This window comes from Triturus cristatus, chromosome 9 (assembly GCF_964204655.1).
Source record: "Triturus cristatus chromosome 9, aTriCri1.1, whole genome shotgun sequence".
Lineage (NCBI taxonomy): Eukaryota > Metazoa > Chordata > Amphibia > Caudata > Salamandridae > Triturus > Triturus cristatus.
The window spans coordinates 756,543,340-756,567,536 of record NC_140592.1 but is presented as its reverse complement, the minus strand read 5'-3'; the positions used below and the strand labels follow the sequence as shown (position 1 = coordinate 756,567,536).

General features: G+C 46.5%; 1 protein-coding gene across 1 annotated transcript in view; it reads left to right on the top strand.

Moving 5' to 3' along the window:
• TUT1 (terminal uridylyl transferase 1, U6 snRNA-specific) overlaps window positions 1-24,197 on the top strand; it is a 348,086-nt gene that overhangs the window by 306,648 nt on the left and 17,241 nt on the right. Inside the window, exon 9 of the mRNA XM_085626071.1 lies at window positions 2,063-2,155. Coding sequence (XP_085482197.1) covers window positions 2,063-2,155 — 93 coding nt within the window. The remainder of the gene's footprint in view (window positions 1-2,062; window positions 2,156-24,197) is intronic.

Below are 24,197 nucleotides of genomic sequence, written 5' to 3'. Positions count from 1 at the left end.
AGTACATCTCATGGAAAACGGCTCTATTACTTGCGCTCACATCTGCCAGGAGGGTCAGCGAGTTGCAAGCTCTCTCCATTCAGGAGCCCTTCATGCAGTTCAAACAGGACAGGGTGGTGCTGAGGACAAATCCCAAGTTCATACCGAAAGTGCCTTCAGACTTTCACCTCAACGAGCCGGTGGTCCTGCGCTCCTTCTTTGCCAACCCTACCACTGCAGCAGAAAGGACGCTCCATTCTCTGGATCTCAAACGGTGTCTTAAGTTTTATATAGACAAGACAAAAACCTTCAGAAAGTCTTCGCAGCTATTCGTGGCCTACAGCAGACCAAGGCTGGGTATGCCTCTCACGAAACAGAGCATTTCAAGGTGGATTTCTTCTGCAATAGCGTTCTGCCATGAAGGGGCCGGACGGCTGTTGCGAGACAGGGTGGAAGCACACTCCACCAGAGCGATGTCCACATCAGCAGCGCTGTTCGCTGGAGTGCCGATTTTGGACATCTGTAGAGCGGCGACGTGGAAGTCACCGCATACCTTCTCCAGACACTACTGCCTGGATGCCGAGCTTACGAGGGATGCGGCAGTGGGCCAGGCGGTGCTTCGCCATCTATTCCAGTGAGGTGAGCCTTCCAACATCCCGCCATCCTGGTATGCACATTCTTTACTGTTTTACTATTTTGATGTATGCCAATGTTTCGAACTGTTATGATAATGCTGTATTATCTCAAATACCTTTATGGCATGTTACATCAGAAATGTGCATAATGTATTGCTAACTACTCTGATTCAGGCATGTGAATCTATGAAAGACACCCCTAATACTGGATAAGAAACGCGTTACTTACCTGTAACAGCAGTTATCCAGTATTGGTGTCTTTCATAGATTCACATGCAACCCTCCCGCCTCCCCTGGAAGGACTCACACCTCTCTCTAACTATATTACGCCTACCTAGCTTGGTGCGTACGAAAATCTGAGGGACTGAGGCTCCTGCCAGGAAGGTTCTAGAGGGAGGTGATAGCTGATTGGCTGGCTCTAGGAGTTTGGTCCTTTTTACATAAGGACTATGATAGGCGGCTAAGGGGAGGCCCTTAGGCCTATTTTTCTCTATGTATGTCTATAGGACATTACTTTTTTATGTACCGGAGGCTCCCGTCTCGACGACGGGGAATGATTCAGGCATGTGAATCTATGAAAGACACCAATACTGGATAACTGCTGTTACAGGTAAGTAACGCGTTTCTTCACACTGCAAACACTTGAGTAAAATGTATTACTTACTTGAGACCGAGTTTGCCCTGTGCCCTTTAGGAGGACCTGACAGCATAGAGACCTGGAGATAAAAAATTATGTATAGCTAAACATAGTGCCCTCTTCTTCAGTAGTCCCTGTGATTTGCATAGTGCCTCATACAGGCGCAACCTGAAGAAGAGAGCTGTCTTGTAGGGATAGAGATTGTTTCTTAAGCAGGCACCATCTCAGACAAAGCAAGAAAAGGACCATAATATCAAATTTCTTCAGAGAGGAGGCATCTTATGGCAAACTGCATTTTCACCAGCTTCGTCTACCTATATGCTTCTAGTCTATGCTTTCATCGTCATACCCCCATTTACCATTTCTCCCACCCCTTGTTTTTCATCCTTCCCTCATTAGACCCATTCACCTCATAATCGTCCTTCCTTTACCTTTCCACCTCCTTTCCTACTTCTGTTGATACGTAACCTCCCCTCTCTTCCGTCCCCCCTTCTTACTCCTATTTGAACTTGCACTTAGTTTAGTGTTATTTGCTTTATTGGTTTCCTGGTGTACACCTTTCAAATGAGTTTGTTTACAGGTGTTTCGTACCTTCAGAAGCACAAAGAGTTGCATTTGTCTGCAGGATATGAGTGTGTAAGAGGAGTACTGCGGTGGGGAAAATGCTGCAAGGTTTAGATCTCACCTTTGTACGCAGGGAGAGTGAAGTAAAATTTAAGGTTGTGTATGTATTCTGGGGTCAGGGGTTTCCTTGCTTCACGTGTTGTGGGGTTGACAAGGTGTTATATGAGGCTGTTTTTCTTTCCTGCAGGGGAGTCTGAGCAGTTGGTCGTTGACAGCTGGGATTGCACCCTCCCGAAGGACTCTTCCAAGATAGAGCCGAGTACCAACACAGAAACCCTGCGTAAGTTACTAGAATGCAACAGAGTGGAGATTCATTTGTGTGCTTGACAGACACATCAGAGAGGTCTTGGAAGAAGATATGAGGGCTTTTGCAGAAAAACGTAGGAGAGTACAGTCAGGTCAGCCGATACAAATGTCCACTGAGCCTTGGATAGTCTTGTGTAAACCGCCTCTCACTCTCAAGAATCCATCCATGAAGGCAGATCAAACTTCTTTTCTGCTGTAAAGGAACATTATGGCCAAGACACCTTATCTGGCTCAAAAAAATGCACATACTTTTACTGCACTCACAATCACAGGAAAAGCAGTCTGTAGTAACAATGGCATAGTCCTGTTCTCTGACTTGTGAAGCAGACATTAAAGAGAATGAGTTTGTCTAGGGTTATAGTCTATGGGAGCCATCTTTCCTCCGGAAAACCCACCTGCAAAATAAATCCTGTACCCCCACCACATTGGAAACATTTTAGACAACAGCAGAATTTATGGATGGAGTTTGGTTTTTGTTGGTAAAACTGTTCCAGCATAAGATCTCTGTTTTTCCAGGTTTAGCACTCCTGGGTCTAGAATGGGATATAAATGTACTGAAAAATCCCCTGGCAACTTACAAATAAATATTCACAATTTATCATTAAGGGCCAAGCAAACATGAATATATGAAAATGGAATCTTATTTATTTATATAACAATTGATACAATAGCATAAATTACATCGCTTGGATTGCATTTTTTATAGGGTTTAGAAATTATCGATCTCATTATAAATTTTAAATCTACATAAAAACCCACAGTCTTATCTTCACACAACAAGTCAAGCAACCTACATTTACATGCATCAAAACAAGGGTGTTTAGACTTAAACACCCAACATGACTGATACAAAAAATGATCTCAAAACAGCTCATTAATGAGACCAGTACAAACATCTTGTGAAAAAGATAGTAGCTTGTATTGTTCATTGTCAAATCCAAAGGTACATTCTTCTAGAGTGGGATATGCCTAATGCAGTCCCTCTCCCTTTCCTGCCCAACTTCCATCTTGTGCCCCCCCCCCTCTCTGTTTCTGTGGGGGTAGAAGGGAGCATGTCTATCTCCCCTCTATTTTCTCCCTCCATCTCTTTTGGAGATTCTCAATGAATTCTAGGTGTCCCAGGATGCATGGGCTGTGATGTCCTTTTTGACAGAGTCTCCCTTACACCCCAGTCCATACAGAAGACTTGACCCCCTTAAGTCACTCCTAATCATCAGACATCCCTAAACCATTCTATTACCGCAAGTGGACAACATTTAAAAGAGGGGCGATAGTGCAGCTTAGGTGGAAGGAAGCCTCAGCAAAGAGCAAAAATGTTTAGTCATTTACCAGTGTACATTTTTCTGTGCCAGAGACGCCTTGATTCTCCTAAGCAGGGAATATGTAGTGTAGAAGCCCATGCAATGTGTGCTTTACTTCTCTGGTCGTGTCACTATTAAAGATCATGGCATTTGGAGTCTTCTCTGTAGCTGTTGTCAAAGTATTACTGCAAGCTGCTTGATTGCAATGTCTAGTTGGAAACATTTACAGAGCCACCTTCACTTCTTGCATCATAGTTTCAGTGTTGAGCATCAAGGCACACAGTAGACAGTCACCTTTTAGTGTGACAATTGTTCTTGCTTCTTTGCAACACAGGTTACTCCCTGGAGAGCTTTATGGAAATGGGGTAAAGAAGGATGTATCTTTTCATAAAGTGAAGCAGGGAAGAAAATAGGATCACCTGAATTTGGGCAGCAGATGCTCCACTCCCACAAGATCGAAGAGCATAAGACAGCGGTTATCATGTGCTGGACCAAGAGAAGGAATGAGGCGTCCTAAGAATCCAGGGGTGTATGAGGCCCAAGGGGAGGAATAACCAGTCTTTTTTTGTGGTTCTAGAACTGCCAGGCTCTGTGAGGGGAAATGTGTGCTGTGCCGGCTGTGGTTGTGTACTTGGAAGGCCATTTAACTTAAAGTGATAATCTTGGTGAACTGGTAAACTCTTCTGTGAGGGGGGGATAGAGTTTTATCAGGTGGCATAATGCTGGTATGTCGAGTTCCTCAAGTAGAGATGCAAATCCTCACACTGCTAGGAAAGTTGAGCCCTTAGCATATTTTGTTCTTTTCTAGCATACCCCTCTGATTTTACTAGTGAGCTTGACATATGCAGATTCACTTACTTACTTATGCCTACTACCCCTCCTGGGGTAGAAGCCATCAGACAGGACTCTTCCCGCCAACTCTGACTTCTCTTTCAATCTGACTCCAGGTATAACCCATCTCCTTGTGGTCCGCCTCTGTGCCAGGTGTTTCTTGAAATTCCTCTTTTCTTTTTCCCTTGACGGTGCCAGGTCCGGGCTTGCCAGCTGGTGTTCGAGGTGGGCTTGGGGAGGGTGCGACCTATCCATCCCCAGCATCTTTTCATGATTTATTCATGAGCAGGGAGTTGGAAAGTCCGCTGCCATATATTGTTGTTGCTGCTGATGGTATTTGGACGGTGAATTTGGAGGATTTTCCTCAGACACGTCGTGATAAAGGTCTGGACTTCGTTGTCCTCCAGGTTTCTGCTCCATACAGAAGGACCGATTTAACATTGGTGTTAAAAAGTCTGATCTTGGTTTGCAGACGTTAGGTCTTTAGAGCTCCATATCTTCTTTAACTGAATGACGGCAGCCCTTGCTGTGTCGATTCTTGCCTTGACGTCGGCGTCTGTGCCGCCCTGCTTGTCTGTGACACTGCCCAGGTAAGTGAAGGCCTCAACCTCTTCCAACGCATCGCCTGCAGTTGCACTGGCTGTGTTAGCCTTCAGGATCTTGGTTTCTCCCTTTGGATCTTGAGACCAAGTTGTGCTGATGTGGTGGCCACATTGTCTGTTTTCTCTTGCATCTGCAGATGGGTATAGGAGAGTAAGGCCAGGTCGTTGAGCTGCGTCTAAGGTGTCCATTGGATCCCATTGCTTCCCCTTGCTGTGGATGTCTTCATGATCCATTTTATGGCCAGCAGAAAGAGAAAAGGCGAGAGCAAACCACTCTGGCAGACTCTAGTCCTCACTTGGAAGACTTCCATGAGTTGTCCTCTGTGGACTATCTTGCAGTTCATTCCCTCGTAAGAGTTCCTGATGATTCTTACGAGTTTATCTGCCACACTGTGCGAAGGAGGTTCCATAGGGTCTCTCTGTCCATGCTGCCAAATTCCTTCTCATAGTCGATGTCGTTAAAATAGGGGGGGGGTTCTCATCCAGGGGATACTCATCAATAGTCATAATCTATGAATAATCCCCGCCCATGTGCGGGATCCCGGAGCATATAGAAAATACATATATATAAATATATATATATATACATATGTGAAAACATATAAATGCAGCCTAATAATGTTCAAAACATGGCAATGCTGTAAATTACATATTTTTGCATAGTAGTGCCCCCGTAACCCGTAAGGAAAAGAGGAAGCATCAGGCAAATTATAACACAGCACTGCTTTATTGCCATAAAGCAACATGTAATTGTAGGCATTCGCCAGTAGGCTGCAGTAGAGTATCAAGAATCCAAGAAAACTGACACCTTGCCTTTAAGGCATTAGAGTAGGGGGACCGTGCCTTTAAGGCCTGCCCGTGACCCCCTGCTCCCATGATGCACTACAGGTGACAGTTGGGCCAGTTCTTTTTTCCGGCTCCTTCTGTGAGGATCCTGGAGCTTGAGCTCTTCAGTTTTTTGACTGAAATTTTGAATTACAGCTTTTTCTAGCTTTTTTCGACGTTTTCTGGCTTATAAGGGCTAATTCTGCTGGTTCCAGTGAATTTTCCAATTTTTTTCCAGTCAGAATGTCTCCTTTATTTAGGAAATGCCCTTCTTGTGGTAATAAAATGGCACTGTTGGATCCACACTCGGTGTGTATTGTGTGTTTACCATCAAAACACGATCCTGACCAGTGTCCCCACTGCCAGAAGTTCTCAAAGCGCACTCTGAGGGACAGAGAGCGCATTAAACTGCATGCAAGACTGGAGAAGGAACGAAGCCGTCGTGAAGGCGAGCATTCCTCATCAAGACCACCTTCTTCAGCTACGCAAGTACAGAAACGGCGACATACCAGCTCCCCGGGCTCCAAGAAGACCAGGAGTCCAAGAGGTTCGCCGTCGACGTCGAGGATGCCGGCGAAGAGGCAGAGAACTTCGGCGTCAAGGGATTCATCCCACCATCAAGAGTCTCCGCCGCGCAAAAGTAAGTCGGCGTCGAGAGGCGGCCCTTCGGGCTCGAAGGCTGCTAGTCTGGTGACATCTGAACTGTCTCCGTCGACGTCGAGGCTTCCGTCGACGTCGAGACACTCTCCGCCACCCTCGAGGGGGTCGACGTCGAGAGATGCGGCGACGTACATTCCGCCGCGAGTGGGCCGGTCGCCGTCGATGGTTACCCCCACTCGGCGACATAGAAGGTCGACGTCGAGAGGAAGATCGACGTCAAGAAGTCGACGTCGAGAGAGGTCGCCGTCGAAGTCGCCCAGTCGACGTCGAGAGAGGTCGACGTCGAAGTCGCCCAGTCGACGTCGAGAGAGGTCGACGTCGAAGTCGCCCAGTCGACGTCGAGAGAGGTCGACGTCGAAGTCGCCCAGTCGACGTCGAGAGAGGTCGACGTCGAAGACACGGCCGACGTCGAGATCATCTAGCCGACGTCAGGTGCCAGAGAAGAGGAGATCGACATCGAGGTCTCCACGACCGGCGTCGAGACCAGAACGGCATACCTCACACTTGCCGATGGTGGCGCAGACGTCGTCGACGTCAAGGGATTCGACGTCGAGGGCGAAGACTGGACCGCCCGCGGAGAGGTCCCCAGGAGAACAGTCATCATCTCCGGGACTGCACATCGTGCAAATATCTCCAGAAAGATCACCCGAGGCTCCAGAGCGGTTTGGACTGTCACCGCGCTGGTTACGAGATGTGGGCGCTGCCGCATGTCGGAGTCCGGGATCGGACTACTCCCGCATGTATTCCCCACCGCGCAGGAGTAAATCGCCTCCGAGGGATCCACGGCCAATTTCACCACGCCGGTCTCGTTCCAGGGACCGTCGCACCGCGCCAAAACGTCCAAGATCTCCGTCCAAGCGCAGATCAGGATCAAGGGCTCACCAAAGCGAACGCTCCCACAAGAGGCGACGCACCAGGTCGTCCACTGGGACTGCATCCACAAGATCCTCAGTCCGGGACTACTCTCCGACTTTTTCATCCACGCCTCCATCGCGAGTGTCCCCGGTGGATGACATTATAACTTTCTCGGACGTCCTGGGTAGAGGGGCGCAAAAGTTGAACATCGCACTGCACGCCCCTCAGGCACCCACTTCTGTGATCTTTGACACTTTACACCATCGGTCAGCTCCCAGACCTCTGCTCCCGTTGGTGCCAGGATTGATAGAACCAGCGATGGCCACGTTCCTTACACCGGCTACAGTGGGCTCGGTCCCCTCGAGAATAGCAAAGAAGTACAAGGCTCCGGCCGAGGACCCTTTATTCTTGAGGGCGGACCCGCCAGCGGATTCGGTGATAGTGGCGGCGGCCATGAAGTCTCACTCAGCCTCAATATCTGCTTCTGTCCCCCCTGAGAAGGACAGCAAGCTGATGGACTCCTACGGCAGGAGAATGTGCAACACATCTGCCGCGCATATGAAGGTCGCTAGCGCTTCAGCCCTGCTAGGGAGGTATGATCGTTCCCTATGGGATTCCCTGGCCAGATTCGTGGAGAGATTGCCTAGGGAGGACAGGCAGGACTTCACGGAGATCCTACATGAAGGCGGACTGGTGGCAAACCAAGTAATAAGCGCAGCGGCGGATGCATCAGACCTAGCCGCGCATGGCTACTCCCATGGCATCTGCTCCCGCCGTTCGGCCTGGCTCAGATTAACAGCCCTCAAACCAGATGCGCAGAAAAGGATTCTTAACCTGCCGTTTAATGGATCATCGCTATTTGGAGCTCATGCGGACGACCAAATGAGCAAGATGAAAACGGAATTGGACACTGTAAAGGCTGTGGGACTGGAAAAACGCAAAGAGTTCCGCAAGCGCTTTCGCCAGGGCGACAAACGTGCCTTTCACCAGCGCGTTCAAACGCCCCAATGGTCCTCTCAAAACCAACAGAGGTCCCAGTTTCAGCAAAGGGGCCGGGGCAGAGGAAGAGGAAATGCTAAACAGCAGCAGTCCTCTAACAAGCAACCTCCCAAGCAGTGAAAACTTACTTCCTCCGCACTCGTTCGCCACTCCGGTGGGAGGAAGTGTCACCGCTCACCTGGCAGAGTGGAATACAATTACAAACGACAAATGGGTGCTGAGTATTGTAGAGCGTGGCTACTTGCTGAGGTTCAAATCTCCCCCTCCGCAGGTACCCCCACGGAAACAGCCACTCCCTCTCAGCCAAAACAAGCTTTTAAAGGACGAAGTTGCCACTCTCCTCTCCAAAAACGCCATAGAGGAAGTTCCAAACAGGCAGAGAAATCGGGGAGTGTACTCCCGGTATTTTCTTGTTCAGAAAAGAGGAGCGATCGGAGACTACAGACCCATCCTCGATCTCCGCCTACTCAACAGATTTCTCAGAAGGGAAAAATTCAGGATGCTAGCACTGCACCAGATCTTCCCACATCTACACCAAGGGGACTGGATGTGTGCCATCGATTTACAGGATGCATACTTCCACATTCCTGTCTCAGCGAAACATCGGAAGTTTCTCAGATTTCGCATCTTTCACCAACATTATCAATACAAGGTCCTGCCATTCGGCCTCAAGTCCGCGCCACGAACGTTCTCAAAGTGCATGGCGGTGGTGGCTGCATTTCTCCGCAAACGGAAGATATTCGTCTACCCATATCTAGACGACTGGCTCTTAAAAAGTTCCACCCCGGTTCAACTCCAGAGTCATCTCTCGTTCTGCCTAAACCTTCTACACTCGTTGGGCCTTCAGGTCAACTACCGGAAGTCGATCCTCAATCCAACTCAGCGGATCCACTACCTGGGCGCCTCTCTAGACTCCTCAAGCGCAAGCGTGTGTCCTTCGGAGGAGAGGTTATCCTCCATGCTGCAAAAAAGCTGCACGCTTCTCAGCACGGAATATCCCACAGCCAGACAAGTGTCATCTCTCCTGGGATCCATGGCCTCGTGCATCTACATCGTGCCCAACGCACGTCTGCACATGCGTCCTCTGCAACAAGACCTAGAGGATCAGTGGTCGCAGAGGACCGGCCGCTGGGAAGATCACATTACCCTTCATCAAGCCGCCAAAGATTCCATCCGGTGGTGGATGAAGCGCTCCCATCTGCTTCACGGCGTCCCATTCCATCAGGCGCCTCCGACACAGACGGTGGTCACAGACGCCTCCATGCAGGGCTGGGGGGCTCATATGGGCCGGCTTCAAGTACAAGGTCTCTGGTCCGCTACCGAGCAGAGCTATCACATCAACTTCTTGGAGCTACGAGCAGTCCATCTCGCTCTCAAGTCCCTGTACCCATCCCTGCAGACCGACTATGTTCAGGTTCAGACGGACAACACCACAACTATGTTCTATCTGAACAAGCAAGGAGGGACCAGATCACGGGTCCTGTCTCTGGAGGCCCAGTCAATCTGGAAATGGCTTCTGGCGAGAAACCTGACGATCGTCGCTGTTCACCTGCCAGGGACCCTGAACGTGCAGGCGGACGGCCTCAGCAGAGACTTCGTCGAAGCGCACGACTGGGTGCTCAACGAAGGCGTCGCTCAAGACATCTTCCGCTTGTGGGGCATACCAGACATCGATCTGTTCGCAGACGCGGACAACAAAAGATGCCCCGTCTTCGCCTCCAGGTTCCCTCAACGGGGGTCGCAGGGGAACGCGCTTTTGATCAGCTGGTCGAGGACATTGCTTTACGCTTTTCCTCCTCTCCCTCTCATCCCGGCTGTGATTCAGAAGTTCTACAGAGCCAGAACTCGGATGATCCTAATAGCACCAGAGTGGCCCCGGCAGTGGTGGTACCCGGATCTACTCCAGCTGTCGGAGGTACCACAGAGGAGGTTGCCATGCCTGCCGAACTTGCTGACCAAGGACAAGGGGAGAGTGTTCCACCCCAATCTCCCCTCCCTCCGCTTGACGGCATGGCTCCTGAATTCATCCAGTACGGACATCTAGATCTTCCACCGGACTGTATGAGCATTCTTCGGGAGGCGAAGAGGCCCTCCACGAGGAAGTCGTATGGCTTTAAATGGAAAAGATTCTGCTTCTGGTGTAGAGATAACACCCTTGATCCGATCCGGGGTCAAGAACAGGTTATTCTCCCCTACTTACTGTACTTGGCGAAGTCTGGGTTAAAGTACTCTTCCATCAGAGTACACTTAGCTGCTATTACAGCCTATAGGAAGTCTCCTACCCAGACCTCATTCTTTCAGATGCCAGTGGTAAAGGATTTCTTAGAAGGGCTTAAGAAAGTTTACCCACCTGTGAGGTCTCCTTCCCCTTCCTGGGAACTGAACATCGTTCTCTCTAAACTGATGGGAAGTCCTTTTGAGCCGATTCATAAGGCCTCCTTGCAACATCTGACCTGGAAGGCTGCCTTCTTAGTAGCCATCACTTCGGCCCGTAGGGTTAGTGAAATTCAGGCCCTCTGCTGCAAGGAACCTTACACGGTGTTTCATGCTAATAGGGTGGTGCTCCGTACTCATCCGAGCTTCCTGCCCAAGGTGGTTTCGGACTTCCATATTAATCAGGTGATCACGTTGCCCACCTTCTTTCCTCAGCCGACCACACCCCCGGAGAGAGCTCTACACTCTCTTGACCTCCGGAGGGTTTTGAAATTCTATCTAGCTAAGACCCTTACTCTTAGAAAGTCAGACAGGCTCTTTGTTAACTATGGACCCACTAATACCGGGCTGGCTGCGGCCAAGAGATCTATCTCTAGATGGATTGTCTCTTGTATAGCTTTGGCTTACCAACTGTCCCACAAAGTTCTGCAGGGTAAACCTAGAGCACACTCTACTCGGGGGAAGGCTTCTACGGTAGCACTCCTTCGCAACGTTCCCATGTCTGAGATCTGTAAAGCGGCTACATGGCGCACAGTCCATACTTTCACGCGCCATTATTGCCTAGATTCAGACGCACAGGCCGACGCCCAGGTGGGGCAGGCCTCTTTGAGGAACCTATTCGCATAACTGTAATGCAAGATGTGTCTTTTAATGTATGTTTTAACTGCTTTGTTGCTCGTCCGCGAGACTTTGGGTATGGGCTTGCTACTCTATTCATAGATTATGACTATTGATGAGTATCCCCTGGATGAGAAGGATTAGTTACTTACCTGTAATCCTAGTTCTCATCCAGGGGTATACTCATCAAAGTCATAAGCGACCCACCCACCTCCCCGGACGAGCAATGTTTTCTCTTTAAATAAGTGATGTATGGAAGGCAGATCTACTCAGGTGCGGAGGCACCGCCAAAAAGAACTGGCCCAACTGTCACCTGTAGTGCATCATGGGAGCAGGGGGTCACGGGCAGGCCTTAAAGGCACGGTCCCCCTACTCTAATGCCTTAAAGGCAAGGTGTCAGTTTTCTTGGATTCTTGATACTCTACTGCAGCCTACTGGCGAATGCCTACAATTACATGTTGCTTTATGGCAATAAAGCAGTGCTGTGTTATAATTTGCCTGATGCTTCCTCTTTTCCTTACGGGTTACGGGGGCACTACTATGCAAAAATATGTAATTTACAGCATTGCCATGTTTTGAACATTATTAGGCTGCATTTATATGTTTTCACATATGTATATATATATATATTTATATATATGTATTTTCTATATGCTCCGGGATCCCGCACATGGGCGGGGATTATTCATAGATTATGACTTTGATGAGTATACCCCTGGATGAGAACTAGGATTACAGGTAAGTAACTAATCCTTCTTTTCCATCCACTGCTCAGTGATAATGTGCAGTGTTGAAATCTGGTCTGTGCAGGCTCTATCTTTATGGAAGCCAGCTTGCTGGTCTCGCACCTGAGCTTCAAGTTGTTCCTTCATTCTCTTCAGGATTCTATTGAACACTTAGCCTGGTGTTGATAGAAGGGTTGCCCCTGTAATTTGTGCAGTTACTCAGGTCACCTTTCTTGGGGATCTTGATGAGATATCCCTTCTTCCAGTCCGATGACCCCTTTTCCTCTTTCCAAACATGGGGTAGAGCATGTCTATTGATATTTCAATGTCTGCCTTCAGTGCCTCTGTAGGACAGTTGTCAGGTCCTGCTGCCTTCCCATTTTTCAGATGTTTGATGGCTTGCTGTATTTCTTCCTTGGTTGGTCTGCTGCAATCAATTAGCAAGTCCTTGTCAGCTGGCTGTATGTCTGGAGGAGACTGCGGCACAGGCTGGTTCAGCAGTTTTTCAATGTGCTCCTCCCATCTTCATTGTCAAGCTCACTAGAAGTGCTCAATATTTGATTTTGCTTCCTCGGCAGAATAGACACCTCTGCTTCACTGGGGTTTAGCCCAAAGACTTCCCTCTGCCTACTGGAGGGTAGATTCTGCCCTTTACAAACTGTGGGGAGACGGACAGGTTGTGTTTGCTGAATATGTAATGCAGGAACAAAGATTTATTTACCTGTACTTTTGGGAGAGGGTCTGCTGACACTTCTGGCAAAATGAGCTTAGTCCACCATAACTAACAATAATCCACATTTGTAAAGCACGAACAATCACCCGTAAGGGTCTCTAGGCACTGGGGGCCGTCGGGAAGATTAAGCACGCTATTGCCCAGAGTCACATGGTGCTGGGCTAATCTGGCGCCGGGGATCGAACTGTGATCCCCAGGTTCCGGAGTCAGTCGCCCTGGCCGCGGCGCCACACCTCTTCCAATGGAATTATTCTCTTCCTTTTTTTGTATTTTGGGGGTTTGACATGTATTGTGCATGTTGTGTTTGTGTGTTACATACTTGAACGTTCAAGTGCCAGCTCAATGATTTCCTGTGGGAGAACATATGGATTGTAGCACAAAACAGGTCTTTCTCTTCAGGTTGTCTTTGTGAACCTTACAAACTGCATGTATCTCTCCCCCCTGAAAGGCCTGTAGTTCATTTGGAGGGTTGCCGAATACCACATTAATTTTCAGCCAGGCCAGTGCTCTGTTACAAAAAAGACAGGATTGAGAAAGTCTTTTTTGACTACTATCATAGCTCTCTTCCCAGAACTACCCTGTGACAACATGCCGATGCTCAAGATATCAGATCTGTATGTTTCTTAATACACGTCTTTGCAACCATCTATGGCTCCCCCCCTTTGTGATGTGCTGAGGACTATTTGAAGACAGTTGATGCCCTATTTAGCACATCTGCATTGTATTTCTAATCCACATTCTCTTCCGTTATTATTTGCAGCCACCACCCAGACTATCGCCACACTTGCTTTGTCAGTAACAGTGCCTGGAAATATAATTTCGTAGCATGTGTAGTTGTAGATCTCATGTTTTGCACATTCCTTATAAAATGTAGCACCAGGGCACTACAGAGCCATCTACCACGTTTGAGTCCAAAAACAACAAAGAGACTTGTTCTCATGGGAAAGGTTCATTTGGTATTCCGTTGCACCTCAAGGAATTTGAGATTAGAAGTCATGTCCTCCGGTGACGCCAAACAGGAATATGAAATGTCTTCAGGGACCCCAGTGAAACCAGCACTCAGGTTATAAAATGTACAGAAAATCTCCATACTTATTACACCATCTGAGAATTATCCCTCTCGACAAGTCAGGGCAGACACCAGTCATGAGAACCAGACTTCATGCCCTTAGAATGTGCTGTAGAGACCTCAACAAGTGGCTCTGAGTATTGTCCCCCAGTTTGCTCTGCACCAACAGCCTATTTTGGCTCTGGAGAATCCTTGAGCATAGTTGTAGGAAGATGGCTCTGTATATACTTTAACAAAGTGAGGTATAGTATGCACAGAGTCCAGTGGAACCCCAAAGGTAGGCAGAGGTAAAGTTAGATAGCACCTTACTCTCTATTTGTGGTAGTGTGGTCGAGCAGTAAGGCTTTATCAGAGCACAGTGTTAAGCATTTGTTGTACACACTCTGTGAGAAGTTGGCCTGGCATATGCTGGTCACTAGTTATAGTGGCCACCTTGCACCAGACCAATTCGACTCTTATGGGGGATAGGTTTAAGACAACCTTTTAAAGAAAGCTATCCTAGTGGTAGCTGTGGAGAGCAGCCTTCAGGCTAAGTCTCTGAGGAATGTAAAGCAGCTTGTTTTACCTTATAATCTCTTGAATTACCAAATGAAAAGGACACCACACAGGTATATATATCAAATATTTATGTATTTATTTCTAGATACACTCTACTAATCTCTATGAGATTAGAACCCAGATACACATTCAAATGTCAACAGTTCTCAATAAATTAAGCACAAATATGGCTGTAGCCCTAGGGGCGTACCAGACCATATACTAAGAAAATGGTTTAACAAAGTCGAATTGCAAAATGACAAAGCCTAGGGCCTTGGGAATCGCTGGGGCTTCACTACTGCAGTGTTAGCAGGTAAGTAACAAGCCCACGGGAGACGCGTGCAGTGTCTAAACACAGCCGCGGGTTTCCTATAGGTTACAATGGAGCAAGTCGCGGTTTGTATTTTATAGTTTTAGGGCACTTCGAAGAAGTCAACAAGCAAGCCACTTACAGGGTAGGTATTTCGAGGCCCAACACACACTTGGGCACCGGAGTGCATGAGTTACCTCACCCAGGGAAGCCGGGTGCATAGGTGTCTTTTGGTGTCGGGTCGCGATGCTGTTTTCAAAGGAGACCAATGAAGACTTGCTGCTTGAGACGACTGAAGAGGTGTCCGCTGGAATCCGAAGGTGGATTGAAGATGAAGAGGACCTGAAAATTGAGGGGACAGTGTTCAAAGTCACTTGCCAGTGACCGGTGGTCAGCAGGATGGATGACCACAGATGTCGCGTCGTTTCAGGTCGTCGATGGTGATTTGTCTCTTCGCTCACGAGGTCCAGGAGGGATCGACGATGACCAGCAGCTGGATTCGGAGTGTCCCAGGACATCTGCAGCTGATGACGGTGTCGGCAACCGGATTGGAGCCAACAAGCCTTGGCAACTGCAAGTCTCGTGTGGACTGAAGATAGTCGGTGATGCAGACCAGCAAGGTCTGATGGACTTACCCAGCGAAGGTTAGTGAGGGCAGGCCCGGAGCAACCAGGAGAGCCCTTGAAGTCGGTTAGAAAGTCTTCGGGTGAGTCACTAGCCAACGGGCAAGTAACCGCGAAGACGCCTTTGCAGGAAAGGTTTCACAGGAGCCCACGGTCACTCGGGACGGGGTAGGCCGCTGATTTTCGGAACAAGACCTGCTAGGGACTTGGACTACAGATGGTCCAAAGCACAAGTTCGTAGAACGTTGTTTAGGGTTTGCACTCAAAATCAGTGCACGGTTCCCTGGTATTGCTGTTCCTCGTCACTCGTGGGGTCCAGATGCCACAGCTTCGCTGGGGACTCAAAATGGCCGTCGAGAGGTCAGGAAATCCGCTTCAGGGGACGCAGGGACTTCGGACTCCGGCGGGAGCGGTGAAGTTTGCAACCGTCGATTTGAAGTTACAGGTGCCTGCCAAGCAGGGGAGTCACTCCTTGACTCCAAGGGAGATTCTTCAGTCATCCAGAGATAGTGGAACGTCGAAGGGCCAGGATTCTTCTTTGTAGCGTCGTCTAGGGTAATCTGGATTGCATTGGCAATGCTTGCTATCTTATAGTGAAGATAGGGGAGGGACTAGCTCTATGACCACTCCTCTAGGAGGGTCAGGGTAGTGGGTGGTTACACCCACTTCCCTTTGTCCAGTTTCGCGCCAGAGCAGGGGCAGGTAGCCCCTGAACCGGTTTGAGCTGGCATATGCACAGAGGAGCCTACTGCTCCCCCAGTGCAGGACATCAAAGCACTCTAAGAGTGCACCCACCCAGCTCCAATACACTAAATCCTGTCTGGGAGGTGGTGACACCTCCCTGTGACAGGATACCTTTTGTTGGGCTTCCTCCACTGCGAGTTTCGGTCAGCAGCGGGAGGGCAGCCCAGTGTCTGTGCTGGTGGCATCAATTTTGTGATGCCAGGGCTCTGGAAGATTTCCACCGTTTAGTACAGTGGGTACATGTCATCCCCTCTAGAAGGGTGAGATCATACTCCCACACCAGTTACTGGTGTGGGGGTATGATTCCAAGTTGTTTGACATCAAACACGACATGTTTTGATGCAGTCATTCCAAAGTTAGCATTTACCGCGAGGTTATAATGCACTTAAGAGTATATGATTTAACCGCCTCCACAAACAGCAGCAGAGAATAGACTCTGCCAGCTGCAGAGGGGTCCTGCTCATGCAGAAGCACCTCCTCACATAGTAAACCAAGCACCCTGCCCTCAGGATTGTTAGGGCCTGCCATAGGGGTGGCTGATAGGTTTATATGTGTGTGTATGGTGAGATATAGGAACCTATACCTCAGTGAGGAGTGCTAACACTACCTCACACAGGCTGCAGTAGCAGGCCTGTGGTGTCAGATTGTGAATGCTTCCCAGGGGTGGCATAATACATGCTGCAGCCCCTGGTAGGCCTGTGAAGTACCAATGCCCTAGGTACCTAAGGTACCATATACTAGGGGCTCACAGTATCCAATCACTAGTGCATCTAATATGCACATCAAGTTGTTTAGAGAGATCAGTGAGACTGGGGCCCTGATTAGCAGGGACCCAGCCAGACTATAGCCAGAAACCAGTGTATACATCAGAAAAAAAGTGGGGGCAACATAAGTGCAGATCCTACTCTCCTACACACTCAGTCAGCAAATGAATTCACACACTCAAAGACTGAACTTCATTAGTACTTTGCAGTAAATATACAGTTTGTAACAGTTTGGATTGCAATTGTTAAGGTGATTTGATTACAGTAGTGTTACTGATAATACAATGCTTTTCAGAATACAGTACATATACTTTGTATAGGATTTTTAGTAAAATTACAGGCAAGTTACTCTTGAGATGAGTTTTCTTACACAGTGCAGTATGCCTGGATACTGCACTGGGACATTTCCTGTAAACAAGTAAGTAAAAGCGTTTTTGTTAGTTAGGACAATTTTAAAGAATTTCTTTAGGTTTTCCAACTCCACACTTAAAAACTTTTCATAGAAAAACAGTCAGTTATCCTATGGAGGAAAATAGTGTTATCAGTTTTAAGGTAAGTACTTTGTTGTGGGAGTTGGTATTCTGGGGTTAGACTCAGGGGTCCCCAAGGGTCAAGGACACTCTTGTTACACCCTCAGCGGCACTAGTGTGCAGAGTGCTGAGGCCCAATGTTATCCAATAGGGGGTAGGGGGCCTCCGGTTGGTGGCTGCTGACGAGCAGGTCACTGGGTTGTGGAAGCAAAGCTCCTGGACTTAAGCACCGGGCAAATGAGGGTTTTGGCCAGCACAAAAGTTGCACCCTCAGCAGCACTGGGGCGGCCGGGTGCAGAGTGCTATTTTGGCGTCAGAAGCCCTGTAGCTTTCAATGGGGAGTCTCCGGTTTGCAAAAGCACTGCAGGCTCGGGGACGAAGGTCTTCTGGTTGCGACCACCACTTGGAGAGGTAAGTTGGGATGTTGAGGGTTGGTTGGGCCACCTAAGGCCGTGGGGCTTCTGGTGCCGGGGTGCCTTTTAGGGTTGGATCTTTTTTACCAGCTCCTGGTTGCAGACCTCCTCTTGGTGTTTGGCCACTCGAACTCGGGCCATGGGCGTCGGGTGCAGAGTGGTGCAAACTCACTGATCCTTGTGGAGCTGGAGTCTGGTGTTCACGGGAGACAGTCTTTGGGATTGAAGGCAGGCAGGTCCTCTGGGTTTCTTGAGGTTGCTGGCTGCAAGTGAGCACACCTTCTGGGCTGGCTAATTTTTACCGCCTGTCTTCCTGCCGAAAAGCAGGGGAGACAAGAAGGGGGGCCTGCTCCTGATAGCAGGAGTGGCTGGGGGTCGCATCACAAAGGCTCCAAGGCATTTGAAGCTCCCCTGCCACAAATGTCTCTTCCTGGCCTGGGAGAGGTGTGAACACCTCACCCAGAAAAAGGCTTTATTTCTGGGCTCATGGAGCGAAGGCTCCCACCCTAGGGGTCCACAAACATGTCTTGTGTTGGCAGGCTGGTGTATACTAGTCAGGGAACCCACCAGAGGCTGGTCGTTTTTCAGGGGGCATAAGATGCCCTCTGAGTGCATTTTTCATTAAATCCCACACTGGCATCAGTGTGGGTTTAACATGCTGAGAGGTTTGATACCAAACTTCTCAGTTCTCAGTGCAGCCATTATGGTACTGTGGAGTTCGTAATGACAAACTCCCAGCACCATATATTCTTAATGGCAGCACTGCACTTACAATGTCTAAGAATTGACTTAGACACTGTAGGGGTATAGGGATCATGCACCTGTACCCTCACCACTGGTATAGTGCACCCAACTAGGGGGGTGACTGATCCATGCCAGGGCAGTGGGTTGTAGGTATAGCACACGGATATGTGCCATCTCGACTCTTCACTTTGTTCTGCAACAAAACATGCTGCTTGCAAGAGCAGTGTGTGAGTGTAAAGGTACAGGACCTCTAAAGGTGGCACAATAAGTGCTGCAGCTCTTAAAGGCATTCCCTGGCCACAGTGCCCTTGGTACCCTTTACAAGGGACTGACATGTGGCCAGAGAGGCGCCAATTGGGGGTACAAGGTACAGTTTTGGGGAAAGAAAACAGGCCCTGGGAACCTGATTGGCATGCTTTTCTTGAAAATTGTTTGTGTGGAGTTGGTTTGTGTGAAAACTTGAAAAGCTGCAAATGCTCTAAAAGTGAATTACTTACCTTTTGTCTAGGAGATGTCTCATTGTGATATCTAGGCATATCACACTGATTAGCAAAAGTAACTTAAAAAGTCATCTAAAAAGTAACGTGCACAGTAATCTGTAAAGTAATTGAAAATTAATTTTGAATTGTTGATTTACCTTTAACTCAACCAACTGCATTTGAAGCTGCATTCAACTGTAATTAACTGCATACAAATTTGCAAAGTATTATTTCACTTACCCGCACAAGGCTTGGCTTGGTTCTAGAAATAAAATACATAATATTTTTGATACAAACAAATTGGTTTGAGTTCGGTCTTTGAGTGTGTGACATCATTTGCTGCCTGAGTGTGTACAACAAATGCTTTGCACTACCCTCTGATAAAGCCTTAATGCTCGCCCACACTACCACTAATAGAGAGGAATTGATTACTGTAATTAGGTGTATGCAAAAAGGAACGGCACCTATTAGTAAGGGCTTACCTACAGAGTTACACAGATGTGGTAGTGGATAGGTTGCTAAAGGTATTTATGGATGCATATCATTGAGGACAGCTTCCAGCTACTATAGGGGAATCTTTCATTACATTGATCCCAATTCCAGACAGTGACCTAATAGGCATTGTGTATGCTCAACTCAGATGTAAAAATACTTTACAAAAATACTTGCTAACAGATCGGCGGGGATTATGAGATCCCTGATGCACAGTTATCAATCCAGATTTCTTCCTCATAGAAGCACAGTGCAAAACCTGTTAAGTCAGACACATGTATTGCACATCCTGTATACATCAGAAGACAACTACGCCTTAGTATTTGTAGACATTGAGAAGGCATTTGACACTCTCGGAGGGGAGTATCTATGTGGAGTACTAAAGCATATGCACAGCTACTTTGAGAACAGGGCGGATGAATTCTGAACTGTTGAAAGAGGGACAATTCAGGGATGTGTCCTTTCACCCCTCCTGTTTGCACTTGTGGTATAGCCGCTGAAGGCTCGGGCTGCTCTGTAAGAATGATGTATTAAAGTAGGAGATATCTTCCATGTATTATTAATCTACATGGATGGTGCACTTAGTTACCTACAAAATCTTTCTGAATCAGTCCCATTGCTTCTAAAGAGCCCACCTGGTTCAGATAAGTGTTTGGATTACATGCCATCTGAGACTAATCAATGCTGCTCCCATTGAGAAAGTTTAAAACAGTACATTCTACTGAGTATACAGAAGTAGGCGTGCGCTGGGAAAAATGGGTTCAGGTAGCTGGGAATCCAGATGTTGCATGATGCGGATGCACTGTTTTTGCTTAATATGGGTAAAGCGCCGGAAGAATTGAAGTGTTCAATTGCCTTTTGGAATACACTTCCACAAACTATATAGGGAAAGTTTGCTTTGGCAAAAATGGTGTCATTGTTTTGATGCCTCTATATCCTACAGGGATCAGTGCACCCCTTCCCAACAAGATTATTTTGAGAGTTGGATTGGTTGCTGATTCTGTTGGTTAGCCAGGTGTAATTCGAGACACTGAAACTGCATTTAGAAAACAGAGGACTAGGCTCTTTTGATAAATAACTGTATTATATAACCTCTCAACTGCAATATGCAATTAACTGGATTAATAATGACGTGAACGGGCAATAAACATGACTAAAGAGACCGTAAGGACAGAAAACTACCTAACTAGTTCATGATGGGAAGACTGATACCAGGTTACAGCCCTTACATAAGTAAACCGTTAGGAAAAGTGCTGGAAAGAGTGGTTAAGACAATACTCAAATGTCCCCCCAGTGCAGAAGTGAAAGAATTGTGCAGGAGATGGATATAGGGAAATAGAAGCGGCAGATTAATTTCTTTCGGCGGAAGCTCAGGGGTGCTTTGAAATTGGAACAAGGCAATTCATGAAGTATATGCCTATAAATCACACTGCCAGTGAAATGGAAAACATTCCTTGTTGCTCATAAGGTATCTCAGACAGTAGTGTCCATCCGCACCTTAATACAGGATGAGAGACAGATAGCTAATATACATAGGGCGCTGCAATAAGGTAAAGGGCACCATGGCAGCAAAGGGTAAATGGCACACGTACTGTGCAGAACCCATTATGGTTAAGGAGTGAGGTAGAGTATGTGCACAAGTTAACAGAATCTCAATTAACACCCAGGTTTAAATTGGTCCACTTCAGTGACTTACAGAGGCTTTTACTTATACCCAAGAAATTAAATAAAGTTTACCAAGAAAGACCCTTTATTTGCCCAATATGTAGAGGACCAGATGTAGGCTGCATATGATGTAGAACTGTTCATTGACACAGGCCTTATGATCAGATATCTTACAAATCTACAGCTGATTATAAGAAGACTTCCAGTCCTGGTATCTGAACAGTGCTTGCTGGTAGTTATCCCTAGACGACAGAAGGGTAAAATGAGACATACATCTGAAGCGCAAGGAACAATTCCAGACAAGAGTTGATTAGCAATACATTGGTAGCAACCATAGGTAACCCAACTGGATCAAAGAAATGTGAGAGTGGGTGATAGCTGAAGAAGTTCAAATAAAACTTGCAATGCACAAAGAAAAACTAATGCACAAGCTTATACAACCCAACCAAAAATAGAACATCCACACAAACCCAATGGGACACGGTCTTAAATGACACCAGAACCAAGACACTCACCCCCCCACACACATTTCGGTGGTGTTTTTATGTATCAAAGAACCTTCTTTTGTACAGCACAATTTTGTAACAGTCGGCCCGGTTACACTAATGCTCTTCTAACATTTACAATAAATAAAAACGTTTCTTTAAAATGCTGAATAAGTGGCTAAAAGACAAACCCACAAATACAAAGGTAATTTTGACACATACATATATCGATAAAATAACAACCAAACAATAACTTAACAATTGAATTTCAGTTCTGGTATCCGTTGTTCTGAAAAAATAAATTGTACTCCACTCAAACCTGTGAAATCATCCGGGGTCACAGTATATCAATGAAATAGGTGAATTCACTTCTTCTTTCTAAAGTTTAGGTGTTAGGATTTCACCTGTGGAGTTTTCTTTTAAACAAATTTTCTTTCAACAAAATTTATTTTTCCTCACATTTGGTGAGCTGGCACAATTTTTCTTTTTCTTTTGCTTCTATTATTTATTTTCCCTTATATACTTTAGTTTTCTGCCCTTTAGAAATATTGAAAGGTGCATATATACCCGTATGAATATAATTTTTGTATTTTATAGATTTTCTTGGACGCTCAGTTAAAATTCGTGTCCTCCTGATGACCATGTAATTATACAAAGGTCGAAGCGCTGTCGACGCATATGTGGCCATAACTAACGAAGGACGCATCGTCTTGCTTGTTGTCGCTTCAGTGTTGTCCTGAACCTCACTTGCTATATAATCCCTTCTGTTTGCCACTTGTCTTGTTTTCTATTGCACAACAAACATTACATGTACCAGTTTATATTTCTGAGCACATTGTCTTGTAATTGTTTTTAATTATATATTGAATACATTTTGTACACTTTTCTAAATATTTCTCCAATTGGTTCTTCTTCTTCTATTTTCTTTTCTATTAATGTTTATTGCATAGTTTTCTCTTCCTTTAAAAAGCCTAATATATTGTTATTTGATTGTTTGTGAAACTGATATTTTCATAATACCTTGAACCGCTGTTAGGACTAAATATTGATTGCCCCTGGTTCAGGTGTACAGGGCTGCCCCTGTTGTTGATAATGATGTATATATTAATATAACACAAAACCTTTACAACTTCAAAGCGAGCATAATGTTTCCTCTAAAGTGGAGACCAGGTAGAATTTATATAGCAGAAATTAATTATAATTTCCAAAAATAACTATAATGTACTTCTACATCGAGGTGTAAGGGTACACACAAATAATATATTACCTTGATGTAAACCTAGGGTGCCTGTTTATTTTAGGTACCTCAAGCCCAGTCGTAAAGCCATGATTAGAGAAATGAATTCTGATATGTTTGAAAGAAGCAAGAGTCATTGTCTAAGATTCCCATTGGCTCAGAGGGTGTGTTAATGTTACTGATATATCAGTATGTCTGTAGAAAGCAACAGCCATTATCTGTCTCATATACCCACATGCTTTGTTGTGAGTTAGTAAGCCCACTCTCGAGGAAACCATTACTGTATCTTTAGATTAGAAGTAGTTTGGGGATACCTATATACACAAGTGCTAAAGCAGCTTCTATATGGCAACATGCTACAGTCTAGTTGTCTTCGTTGGTGGTGGACTAAAGGAAGGTCCTTATCCTACAGAGAGTAAATAATCCCCATCATTGCTATACACAAACAAAGATCCCTTAATGATGAGTGTATCTGCTAAACAGGTGCTAAATCAATTAAAGAACAATGCAATACCAAGCCTTCACTGCAGATCCAATCTGATATACTCCTGTTTTCCTCCACAGTGAAACATTCATTATTTAAAGCACTGTATATTGTTCTGCTGCCATCAAACACACCTGTAAGCAATGTATTACCAGCATATAGAGAACCCCCCATGTGTCCACTGATATCACATTACCTGCTCTCACTTCAATATGAGGATCTCAGAGTAAAACTATCCATTTTAAACCAAACAACGCTTCTCACCAGTATCCTTTCTAGTGACAGGGTGCCACATACAGTCATCAGGTTTTAACTTACCCTCAATGTGCATCCTAATAATAGCAGTACAGTCACTCTCCTATAAGAAATACGAGTATATAAGTGCAGAGTTGCTCATCCCTGCCAATCTCAATATAAATTCATCCAACCCAGCTCCCACACTCTTACCTTGTGTTAAAAGGTTAATCAGCCATGACAATCCTGCCTTGCAATCTGCACTATATGGAGTCAGAATGTTGAATTGTTACTGTGATGTCCCAACTGCATACTTATGGGTTGAAATCTCGATGTTACTCACCTGTTTTCTATTCCCAGGTCTCTCACGTGACCTCACCACAGCGAGTTCAGGGCATTCAGGCTATGATCCTGATGATACAGCCTCCATCCTGGGTCTTGGAGAGAGTCACTCTAAGGCTTCTGGGCCACTTGGCATCCTGCTAATCGACTATGCCAGGTGGCATATGTGGTCTTTGCTGAGGAACCTAAAGTCTCAGCGGTCTCAACACCAAGAGAACTTATTGGATTCTAACCAGGTTTTGAAGGAAACTGTATAAGACCTGGTGGCTTAACAGCAATTGG